The sequence below is a fragment of the Arachis ipaensis genome, chromosome B7, assembly GCF_059453495.1.
Source record: "Arachis ipaensis isolate K30076 ecotype BB chromosome B7, ASM5945349v1, whole genome shotgun sequence".
Taxonomy (NCBI): domain Eukaryota; kingdom Viridiplantae; phylum Streptophyta; class Magnoliopsida; order Fabales; family Fabaceae; genus Arachis; species Arachis ipaensis.
This window is the reverse complement of record NC_142442.1, coordinates 91,985,305-91,998,377: the sequence shown is the minus strand read 5'-3', so window position 1 is coordinate 91,998,377 and position 13,073 is coordinate 91,985,305. Positions and strand designations below refer to the sequence as shown.

The 13,073-nt window shown below is 40.0% G+C and overlaps 1 protein-coding gene across 1 annotated transcript; it reads right to left on the bottom strand.

Annotated features, from left to right (window-relative positions):
- Window positions 1–10,081: 10,081 nt before the first annotated feature.
- On the bottom strand, window positions 10,082–10,777 carry LOC107607385 (uncharacterized). Its single transcript, XM_016309348.1, has one exon. The coding sequence runs from the start codon at window positions 10,775–10,777 to the stop codon at window positions 10,082–10,084; it is 696 nt and encodes a 231-aa protein (XP_016164834.1).
- Window positions 10,778–13,073: the final 2,296 nt, after the last annotated feature.

Below are 13,073 nucleotides of genomic sequence, written 5' to 3'. Positions count from 1 at the left end.
AGTAAATAACAGAAAGTGTAAAGACTGGAAATAAAGAGCAAAATGTAAATGGCAGAAAGTAAATTGCAGAATCTTAAATGGGGATTTGGGGAAATGAACAGAAAAGTAAATGGCAGAAAGTAAAGAGAATGGGTAAGATCAGAAATGGAGGATTCATTGGGCTCAGGAGATGTTGTATTCTCCAGATCAAGTTGATTCTCATCTCTTCCTCAATCAATGCATTCATTGATCACCTTGGCAATCTTAATTGATTGAATTCCAATTCCTTGGTAATTCAATCTCTCAAATCTTGATCAATAGCCAATTCCTTGGTCTAATTTCTCATAAGAAGAGATGAAGTATGGTCACTGATTATACCACATGTACCCCCAAATCAAAGTGTTGGTAGGATTATATGTCACTATATCCATCCAAACCCCAATTTGGTCCAACATGAGAAAGAATTTCTAGCATGATCTCTTCATTCCTCTTCCAAGGTTCCGAAGAGATCCAAGTATGAATAGCTTCTTTTCCAAGACAACTACCCAATTGGATGAAGATTGAAAGCTTTCGAGTAAAATCAAAAGAAAAGAAAGAAGAAGAATAATGAAAACTATTATTGATCCATCAAATTACAACAGATCTCCCTAACCCAATGAAAAGGGGTTTAGTTGTTCATAGCTCTAGGAATGGAAAGCGTAAATGAAAAGTACATTTTGAAAACTAAAACTAGAAGTTGCAGAGAAAGTAAAATATACAAAGTGTAGTTCTTCCAAATGCCCAAAAAGCTCTCTCACTAGTTCAAAACTACTCCTATATATACTACTCTTCTGATCTTCTAGTTGGCTCTTCAAGTCTTGGATATGGACCTTTGGATCTTTAGTTGAAGCAATTACAGTCTTCAGTGGGCTCAGCTTTGCTTGCAAAAAAGTGTGAGTTAGGCATGGACGTTAGTTAGGACGTTAGTGGTGTTAACGTTAAGTGAAGATGTGGGTTCGAGAACGTTAGTGACGATCACCTTTTTCACTAACGTTCCAAGCCAAAAATGATCCACGTTAACTTCAACGTTAGTGGCACTAACGTGACCACTAATGTTGCCTCTTGGTCCTTGATGAAAGAACTTTTGCGTGGTCTAGAAATTTGCGGATAAATCCTCGTTGCAAGTATAGTTTCTAAACCTTCAAAAGTCCTTTCATACAAACATTTTGGTTGTCACAAGTAACAAACCCCTTTTTAAAATTGATAATCGAAGTTTTTAAACCTCGGGTCGTCTTCTCAAGGAATTGCAGGGAAGTATGTTCTTATTATTGGTTATGAGTCTTGTAAATTGGGGGTTTTGAATGTAAGGAAGCAGTATGTTGAATGATAAGAAAAATAAAATAGAAATAATAAAATAAACTTTTGGCAAGGTGTGAGAAATTGGAAGTCCTATCCTAGTTATCCTTATCAATGATGATGAAAATTGAACCTTAATTCCACTTAGTTAACCTTTGCTAGAGCAAGGGAAGGTCAAGTGACTAATTAGTTAGATCCTCAAATCCTAGTTAATCCCTAAGAAAAGATTGGGATTATTGAAGTTCAATTCAATTAGCAAAGATAACAATTATCAATCATGTTTGAGTTTGATAATTCTTGAGTTACTGATTTCTTAACCAAGACCAAAAAGGGAAAAGTAAATCTACTGGAATAAAAATGCCTTCAGATTGGAAGCAACAGTAACATGAATAAAAGAAACAATTGTAAACTGAAATACCTCAAATAACATTAATTCAAAAGAGTAATCTGTAACATAGAAGAATTCATAAATTAAATTGAAAAGATAAATAAAAGGAACATTGAACCTGTGATCGCAAAAGATGAAATAATCATAAAGTGAAAAGAATCCTAATTCTAAATCCTAAGAGAGAGGAGAGAACCTCTCTCTCTAAAAACTACATCTAATCCTAAGATTGTGAATTTGAAAGCTCGTTGATGAATAGATGCATTCCCCCACTTTATAGCCTATAATTTGTGTTTTCTGGGCCACAAACTGGGTCAGAAACAGCCCAGAATTCGCTGGTTGCGAATTCAAACACGCTGATTTTTCGTCACTGCGATGCGGCCGCGTGGAGCACGCGTTTGCATCGCCTAGAGTCAGGGCAACTATGGCATATTATATATCAAATCGAAGCCCTGGACGTTAGCTTTCCAACGCAACTAAAACCGCATCGTTTGGACCTCTGTAGCTAAAGTTATAGCCGTTTGAGTGCGAAGAGGTCAGGCTGGACAGCTTAGCAATTTCTCCAACTTCTTGTATTCCTTCCACTTTTGCATGCTTCCTTTCCATCCTCTGAGCCATTCTTGCCCTGTAATCTCTGAAATCACTTAACACACATATCAAGGCATCTAATGGTAATAAGAGAGGATTAAACATAGGGAACTTAAGGCCAAAGAGGCATGTTTTCAATTAAAGCACATAATTAGGAAGGCAAATGTAAAACCATGCAAATAGTATGAATAAGTGGGTAAAGAGTTAATAAAATCCATTCAATTGAGCACAAGATAAACCATAAAATAGTGGTTTATCAGTCCTTCGCAAACGTTATTGGCATTCACCTTTTCCAATAATGTTGCTTATTGCCCCCTTTCCCCACGTTAGAGTTCACGTTAGTAAAACTAACGTGACCCTTAACGTGGGCATGCCTAAGCTTCGAGAGCGTTAGTGACACTTACCTTTGTCACTAACGCTTCAAACACCCCTTCTTCCCACGTTAGTGCCTCACGTTAATTGCATTAACGTGACCACTAACGTGGTGGTAATTTCAATCTCCAACGTTAGTAACAAAGGTGAGTGTCACTAACGTTGGCCCATCATTTCTTTCCTCCACGTTAGCTTCCACATTAATGTAATTAATGTGGCAACTAACGTGGACAATATTGGCTTAGTCCAACATTAGTGACAAAGGTAAGTGTCACTAACGTTGGCGATTCCTTGCTCCTCCCACGTTAGAGTTCACGTTAATGTAATTAACGTGACTCTTAACGTGGCCAATTGTACCCTTTTGGAACGTTAGTGGTATTCACTTTTACCACTAACGTTGGAGCTTCCCTTTTTCTCCACGTTAGCTTCCACGTTAATGTAATTAACGTGGCCACTAACGTGGGCTATGATGGCTTTCGAAGGCGTTATTGGTGATCACCTTTTCCATTAACGTTGCAAGCTAGCTCCCATTCCACGTTAGTAGTCACATTAGTTAGACTAACGTGGCTACTAACGTGGCTCTTCCTTGCTTCTTTTGTCCTGAAATCATGCAAATAAAGTGCATCAAAGCTTGGTTCTAACTCATGAGATCATGCATCATCCATTTTATCATTCAATTCATGCATAATTCTCATAAAATCATGTAAAGTTCACAATGTTTGCTTGAATCAAGATGTAAGTGAATATCTATCCAAAACTTGCTTATTTACTAAGAAAATGCATGAAACTACCCTAAAATAGTAAAGAAAAGGTCAGTGAAGCTGGCCAAAATGCCCTGGCATCATATCTCAAGTTAAGCACAAACATTACCAAAATGAGCACTCATAGACATTCATGCCAAATGTATCTTGAAGATACCCTAACAGAATGAGACACACAAGCAGAGTATGCAATGAAGCATAGTCAGTCCACTCCCCAGGCTCTACTGGGAACGAACTGCTTTGATACCAAATTGTAACGACCTAATTTCTGGTACGTCATGATCATACTAGAAACTGAGTGCTACCAACTTGTATTCCTAATTATTATCTATTATTTATTATATGAGCCTGATTCATTGTTAAAAGCGTAGTTACTTTGCGAGGAACTTTTTTTTGAAAATGTTTGGATTAATAGACGGATTCATTCGTAATCAATTCACAACTGATAACAGATAAAACAGTTATAAACAACCACACATAAATACATCACAAGCAGTTGACAATATTCGGTGATCCAACCTTTATTAGAGTATAGACTTTTAGTTAGAACACCCCTAGAAATAGCTAAATAATAACTATATACATATATATGCATACAACATCCCAGGCCTTGACCTGTACAAGAAGTCCCTAAGCTGGCACCCAGGCTAGCCTAGAATCTATACTCACCTAGTCTCTCTAAACTACTAAAGTGAGGGAAAGTACGTTCTAGGTCTTCAAAACTCAAGTCCCGTGGAACGTCATCAAAAGATGGAACATCATCTACTACTCCTGTACACGATCAGTCATTGCCATGTGACGTCTCTCTGGTACCTCATCAAGTTGCCACAAAACAGGAGTCTCGAACACAGGATTTAAGTTAAAGTTTGCATACAAACGGGGTGTAGACGTTGGCTGGTCTTACAGTATATACATATAAACAGGTAACGGAGTTCACTCTAGACTTAGAAGACTACCTAGAGCGGAATCCTTTTTACGAACAGTTGTCAGTGAACTACAGAAGGGTACTCATACTTCCATCTGAAGGAGGAAGGGAGAGAGAATGGGTAAGAACTGGGGAGTTTTTAGTAGGGCCGGGGTTATTAGTTACGTTCATTAATTCTGTGTTGTTTAGCAGACTAATAGCATAATAGAGAAAGTAGTAAATAGAAGATACAGATAAATAGTGAAGATAGAAAAAATAGATAGCATAGCACAAACAGAAGAATACAAGAAAATAACACAAACACAGAGAATAGAATACAAACAAGAAAAGCATACATTCATGCAACAATCATAACAGAAGAAATGCTCAACCAAGTATGATGCATGTCTGTCCTATGCAGGCCATGAGCTCACGTGTCAGTGATAAACCCCATTTTTAAGGTGTATCTTGTATGGATTTTGAGGATTTTATCAATGTTCTTTCACACTTATTCATATAAAATGCATGGTTTTGTGTTTCTTCCCCAATTTGGCTTCATGGATTAAAACATGCTTATTTTACATTAAATTTGATATATTTTAATCATCTTCTATTACCATTCGATACCGTGATCTGTTTGTTAAGTGATTTCAGAGTTTATAGGGCAAGGATGGCCTAGAAGAGAGGAAGGAAGCATGTATAAATGGAAGGAGCATGGAAAAGTGGAGCTTTGGATCTTGAGCAACAACGCGTACGCGCCACTGGGATCGGCACGAAGAAGCCAAAGCCAGAAGCCGGCGCATTCGCATGGCTGAGCCAGAACCTCATGGACGCGCACGCGTGCTTTACGCATGCGCGTGGATCATAAAACTCCAGGGACACGTACGCATGCATTGCGCGTACGCATCGATGCCCTCACGTGACTTTTAAAGAGAAAATGTGACTGGCGATTTCAGGGGAGTTACAGACCCATTTTGGAGCAGAATTCCGGTGGGAAAAGACATAAAAAGACCAAGGATTGAAGGGATCCACATTCATTCACACATTCCACACATTTAGATATTTTTAGTTAGTTTATGGAAGTTACATTCTAGAGAGAGAAGCTCTCACTTCTCTCTAGATTTTTGCTTTCTCCATTTCAATTCCTCTTGGATCCTTTGGTGAGATCAATTGTCAATTCAATTTTACTTTGATTCAATTTGTAGATCTAATTCTCCTACTCCCAATTTATTGTTTTTGTTCTCAAGCTACTTTGGATCTTAGATTTGGACTTTGTTACTTTGATTTCTCTTAATGAATTAAGGAATTTCATGTTCATTGATGTCAATTGTTTGATTGTTAATAATTGCTTGAATTAGATAGCTTGAATTCAATTCCTTTTCTTAATTTCATAATGTCTCTCGCTATTGCTCACCAGTTGTTTGAGAAAATGACAACTTTAGCTATGGAGTAGATTCCTCATTCTTGGCTTGGGGGTTGAGTTATTGGAGACACTTGAATAGTTCCTTTGTTAATTATCAATTGAGAATTGCTAATTAATTTGTATGTCCCTAAAGGTAGACTTCCCTAGGGTTTAACTAGGACTTGTGACTCAAGTTGATTAATTTCACTACACATATGCATTGATTGTTATTGAACCTTACTTTGGGGCATTTCGTCCCCTTTTTATTTCCTTCTCTTTTTTTTTCCTTTTCTCTGTATATATCTTTTTCTTTCTTTTTATTATTCAATTTTTTTTCTTTTTGATTTTTTTCTCTTTTTTTTTTCTTTTTGATGTACTTATATACAAAGGTATCAATGTATATGGTTTACATATTTAGTTAACACATGAGTATGTACCCACTTCCTAATATTTTCAATCAAAGACAAAAACACACTCTTACCCCAATCAATGTCCCCAAGTTTCCTCACACTTGAATGACACATACACAGTAGCCTAAGCTAATCAAAGTTTCAAATAAGGATATTTATTGTTTTCCGCTTTAGGCTTGTAATGTGCTAAAATTAAGAACAAGTGGGTTAATCGTAGGCTCAAAGTTAGCTAACAAAGGTTGTTTGTAAGGTAAGGCTATTTGAGCAAGTGGCTAAGTGAAATGATGGCCTCAATCACATACATGCATTCATACACACAATAATGGACATATAGAGTCAAACAAATCAAGGATCACAATTATAGAAGGAGAACAATGCACACAAGAAGAAAGATAAGTGGTTATAAGATGTAAGCACGCAATTAGGCTCAAATCTCACAAGCTTGTGTTCTTAGCTCAAAACCATGTTCCAATGTACATTATTCAAGCAAGCTTAACACCAAAAATTTTTCAAATTGGTAGGATGCCCTAAAAACATAGTTTCTTGGAAAAGAAATCATTACCATAACCAAGTAGTCCTAATCAAGAGACAACTATCATGCAAAAGGTGTCAAAAATAAAAAACTAATCATGAAATCTATCCTAATTAGCAAAAGAAAATCAAAGTTTATTCGGGTATTACCTACGGAGATCGGTCGACTGACCTACCCACACTTAAGAACTAGCACGGTCCTCCGTGCTATTGGTGAGGCGCAAGGGGCGATCGGGTCCGGAACGTCCACCATCTCCTTCATCAATGCTATCTTCACTTAAGTTTGAGGTAGATATGGAGATCTCCGGTTCCTCCATAAGTGGGGTCATAAAACTCAAAAGCTTCTTCACATAAGCAAACCGGTGTTGGTTCTGCCGTTCATATCGGTCCATCTTCTTATGAAGATCCTTAAGCCGTTGGTGGGATGATTTGGTGGTGCGGATGAAGTAGTGGGGATGCCCATAGGAATAGCTATATCAAGGTTCCCGGTGTCCGCCGGAGGCTTGAGATATTTCTCGGTTGGGATAACATCGCCATCTACCAGGATCATGGCCTTCCGATCCTTAATCTCCCGGGGAATACCGGCTGCAGCAACTAACTTGGTCACCAAAAGGGGGAAAAGTCGGTTTCCCTTAGTATGGATACGCCCCATGGCTTGTCGGATGATAGATGTGATGTTGACCGGTTTCTCAATAAGTATGCACCAAACTAATAGGGCTAGCTCGGCTGTGATAGATGACCCATGGGTGCTTGGAAGCACATAATGGGATAAGATTTGGGCCCATGCCTGAGCCTCTATAGTGAGAAAATGCACATCAATGCCCTTGGGCAGGGGTCGCATTCTCCCTTGAGTCCAAAACGCTCCCGGTTTGGCTATGACCCGGAGAATGGCATCCCAATCGAAACCATATTCACAACACTGCGACAAGACCTCTTGGTAAGCGTCGATCCCATCCGCTAATAGCCCGGTTTTAAGCACTCCTTAAATAGCTTCCTCCGTGATGGGGACTTGCTTCCGACGCACAAAAACTGATGCGAGAGAAGATGAGTGGTAGTTGGAGTAAAACTCCACCACCCAAGAAAGGTTGGCCTCCTGCGGTTGATGCGGGGTATCACAAACTGAACAATGTGGGCCGGAGGGGCGAGAAGACGTTCAGCGCGATAGTTCCTTTCAATCATCATGGGGTATATGAGCTCATAGTACCGGTTGGGTTATCCTTCTCTAGTGCATCAACATTAATGATGCTCTTTGCCTTCATGAGGAGGGGCTTGGCTTTTGGTGTGTGGTGCGCCTTGGTGGTGGATTTTGGAGGTGCTTTTTTGGTAGGCGGCTTCTTGGATGCCTTTCTCTTATCCTTTGTGATGACCATCCTGAGAAAAAAGGGGGAAAGAGAAGACATTAAACTCAAACAAACACACATGGATAGTATCATGCAAGTGAGAGAAAAAGCGACAAAAGAGTAAGTGTCCTGAAGACATGACAGCTGCAACATGTGAGCAAGACAACACAATGGGGACAATGGCAAATCACTTAGCTTGTGATGCAAAAGGGATATAAGCATGCAAATAAGAGGCATGAGAAGTATATTCTCAATCATAAATAACAAGAAGCAAGTCATAAAGAATGAGCATGTGAATGGAAGACATGAAGAGTAGTAGGCTCAATGCACATAGGAACAAGCAAGTGAATGAGAAAGGGCACTAAGTTGAAAGTATTATGTCAAATGGGGAACAAGAACACGTAGGTGCATTTCATCAAACACTTGGTGTGCAATGTTAGAGCAATAAGCAAATGAAGGAAATGTAACAATGTAGCATCCTACAATGCACGATCAATCATCATATGGCACCACTTATCACAAAGAAATCAAGACATAGTAAGATAACCCATGAATGCAAGAGAGAACTCCACCCTCAACACCCATGGCAAATAGAAAAAAAAGAAGCAAACAAATAAATAAAAATGCATGAATGAGAGTCCAACCAAGAAGGAATGCAAAGAAATGCAACCAAAGAGAGAGAAATTGAAACAAAACAAAGAAGAAGAAAGGTGTGTAGTACCTTGAGATGGAGAAGAAAGCAATGTAGAATGTAAGGAAAGAGAGGAGAAGAGAAATGGGGAAAGGAGGGGAAAGAGGGAAATGTGGGACCACCGGAAGTAGTAGTCACCGGTGATCAGTGCCGCCGGTGGAAGGGGCTGAGAAAGGGTGGTAGAAGTGGTTGAAGAAGGGGACATGGAATAGAGAAAGAAGATGGAAGAGATTTGAATTAAGGCGCGCTACATGAAAGTTGCATATCGCAATCGACGCGCACGCCAATCACGCGTACGCGTGGATGAGAAGAAAGAAGCAGGGACACATAAGCGTCTCCCACGCGTAGAAGAAGAGGGGACGCATACGCACAAGTGGCGAGCACGCGTGGAGGCAATTGCACTATTAGCACAATGTCAGCCTGAATCTCGCACAACTCTCTGTTTGAAGTACTAGGAGTTGGCTAATGAGGACACGGACGCGTACGCGGATGGTGCGCGCACACGTGGAAGAGCAGATAGCAGATTGACGCCTAAGCGTAACGCACGCTTATGCGTGGGTGGGAGTTGGGCTCCCAGCACAGTGGTCGCGTGATGTTCGCGCAATTCTCGGGAAAAATGTACCAAGAGTTGGAGTTGCGCGATCAACGCGGATGCGTCATCAATGCGGATGCGTCATCACCGCTGATGCGTGGATGCGCAGATCAGTAGAGCGACGTGTATGCGTTATGTGCGTGCACGCGTGGGATGAGTCATACGGAGGGCGCAGTGTTGGCCCAGTTCTCGCGTAACTCTCGGGTTCACATACCCAGAGAATGAGAAACGCAACCGACGCGTATGCGTCTAGCACGCTCACGCGTGGATTCCTCGATCAGGTTGAGGGACGCACATGCATCATGTGCGCGTTCGTGTGAGAGGGGTTAGGCATGGGTCTCAGTTCTAGCTCAAATGTTGCACAACTCTCTGGCTTTCTGTACCAGGAGTTGCGAAAGGCCAACGATGCGTATGCGTCTCATACGCCCACGCGTGGATACCCCGTTTTTTTTCATAGACATGAAGGAATGCATTTTCATCATAAATTTATTAGGCAATTAAGCTAAAGAGACCAAAAACACTCAAAAATCTATGCAATGCTTAAAATTGAGTGTTTTCTTCCGCACTAAGGATCCAACCTACTTAAGATCAATGCAAACCTTCATGAACATCACATCTAAGCCAACTAAAATCAAATCTATCCAAACAATCTCTAAAACTAAGCATTCACAAAATCAAGCAAGAGTTCAAGAACTATATACACAAGAGACAAAAAGGGTAGATCTCACTATGGTGGGGTGTCTCCCACCTAGCACTTTTCTTTAACGTCCTTAAGTTGGACGGTCATGAGCTCATGGGTTTTCTTCTTCGGGTGCATCCGCTAGGAGGAACACCTCAACTTCCTTGTTGCTTTTCATCTTTTTCCAATGGTATAGCTTTAGTCGATGACCATTAACCTTGAAGATTATGGGGCTAGAAGGATGACGCAAGTGATACACCCCATACAGCTCCACCTTCTCTACTCTATAGGGACCTTCCCATCTTGACCTTAGCTTTCTGGGCATCAATCTTAATCTTGAATTGTAGAGAAGGACAAGCTCTCCAACTCTAAACTCTCTTCTTCTTATATTTTTATCATGCACGGCTTTCATCCTCTCCTTGTAGAGTCTAGAGTTCTCATAGGCTTCTAATCTCAAACACTCCAATTCTACTAACTGTAGCTTTCTTTCAATTCCGGCCCCTCCCAAACATGAATTGCACTCCTTAACAGCCCAATAAGCCTTATGCTCTATCTCCACCGGTAGATGGCAAGCTTTACCATAGACCAACCGAAACAGGCTCATGCCAATTGGCGTCTTGTAAACCGTTTGGTAGGCCCAAAGTGCATCGGTAAGCTTGGCACTCCAGTCCTTTCTATGAGGCTTCACAATTCTTTCCAATATGCACTTGATCTCCCGGTTGGAAACCTCGGCTTGGCCATTCGTTTGGAGATGGTAGGCCGTGGCCATTTTATGGATGATACCATACTTCTTCATGAGTCCTTCCATTCGCTTATTGCAAAGATGTGAGCCTTGATCACTCACGATTGCTCATGGTGACCCAAAGCGACAAATTATGTTATTCCTCACAAAAGAAAGAACTACATTAGCATCGTCCGTCCGGGTGGGTATCGCTTCCACCCATTTGGACACATAATCAACAGCAAGTAGAATATAGAGAAACCCATTAGAGTTTGAGAATGGCCCCATGAAGTCAATACCCCACACATCAAAAATTTCACAAAATAATATCGTTTGTTGGGGTATTGATGATCGGCTGATTGATGGTGTAGAATTTCACTAATGAAATCTCGTTGTAAAGTATAGTTTCTAAACCAACAATAATCCTTTCATACAAAAATTTTGTTTGTCACAAGTACAAACCCCTAATAATCCTAATAACCGAGGTATTTAAACCTCGGATCGTCTCTCAAAGGAATTGCAGGGTAGTATTCTTGTTATTGGTTATGAGTTGTATATTTTCGGGGTTTTGGATAAGAGACAAGAAAAATAAATGGCAATGGAAATGTAAATGATAAAATGGTCTTGGCAAGGTTTGGTGATCAAGGATCTCTATCCTTATCTCTAACCATAACATGAGAATTGGCAAAGATCAATCCCATTAAGTCATCCTCTAACTAGTAGTAAAGGAAAGTCAAATGAGCTATATCAATCCAAGTCCATAAGTCCTAATTCTCCCCTAATTCAATTATTGAGAACTAGAGTTAATGGCTCCCAATCATCAATTACTTGGAGATTAGTAACTCAAGAATTCCTAAATTACCATCCCAAGCCAAGAGCATAAAATTCTACTCTAGCATCCTTCCAAGCATTTTGACAAACACTTGGAAGGCACAAAAGGGAAGCATAGTAAATTGACAACAAGAATGAATTTCAACAACAATTAAATAAAAAGAATTAACAATAACAATCAAGGAAATCACAATTAACATGAATTACCTCAAATTACATTAAAAGAAAATAAAATAACAAAAGTAGATCCACAACAAAGTAGAGAAGCAAAATAGGGAAGATCACAACAAAAGAGTAGAAGAGCAAGATGTAACAACAAGGAATTGAAAGGGAAAAGTAAATGAAAAGCAAAGATTAGAACCTAGACCTAAGAAATTCTAACCTAAACCTAATCCTAATTCTAGAGAGAAGAGAGAGCTTCTCTCTCTAAAAAAACTAAAACTCAAAACTAGATCTCAAGTGTAATGAAACATAACTTGCATTCCCCCTCATTCCTTGGTCCTTTTAGCCTTTTCCCGCCAAAGTTCACCTTCCAAATTGGGCCAGAAGCTCTTCAGAAATCGCCAGGCACGATTTCATTAAAGAAGTCACATGCGGGCATCGACGCGTATGCGTACAGCACGCGTACGTGTCCCTAGAGTATTGCGCGATCCACGCGTAGGCATCCAGTACGCGTGCGCGCGTCCATGGGCGCATCCCAAATCTTTGGCTTTTCATGATTTCTTCACTTTGCATGCTTTTTCTCCACTCATTTGATCCATTCCTATCCCTTTTCAATTTGAGAACACTAACAAACACATCAAGGCATCTAGTGGAATCAAAGGGAGATTAAAATTATCAAATTAAGGGATTAAAAGCATGTTTTCATACTTAAGCACAAATTAAGAAAGAATCACAAAACGATGCTAATTCATTGAATAAATGTGAGAAAAGGTATCTCATCCTTCTTGGAGATATTACCAAATCTAAGGCATTGAGAACAAGATTTACAAAAGAGAGCGGAATCTTTGAAAAGAGTTGGCCACCAAAATCCACAATGTAAGATCTTTCTTGCCATCCTTTGAGGTCCACAGTGACCACCGCCCTCAGAAGAGTGGCAAGCTTCCAAAATAGATTGGAATTCGGTTTGTGGAATGCACCTCCGAATTACTTGATCTGCACCACATCTCCAAAGGTATGGGTCATCCCACACATAATATTTGGATTGGCCTTTTAGCTTATCGTTTTGGTGCTTGGAGAGATTAGGAGGAAAGATGTGAGACACCAAGTAATTGGCGATGGGTGCATACCAAGGGATTACTTTGGATATTGCTTTCAAGCCCTCAGTAGGAAATTCATCATTGATAGGAGTAAAATCGCCTTTTGTGTGCTCAAGGTGACTCAAGTGATCCACCACTAAGTTTTGTGAACCACTTTTATCTTTGATTTCTAGATCAGATTCTTGTAAAAGCAAAACCCATCTAATCAACCTTGGTTTGGATTCCTTCTTAGCCAACATGTATTTTAAGGCCGCATGATCCGAGTACACTACCACCTTGGAACTGAGTAGATA

Excerpts from the sequence above, each read along its gene's own strand:
- LOC107607385 (XM_016309348.1), bottom strand. The coding sequence starts at position 10,777 with ATGGAAGGACTCATGAAGAAGTATGGTATCATCCATAAAATGGCCACG.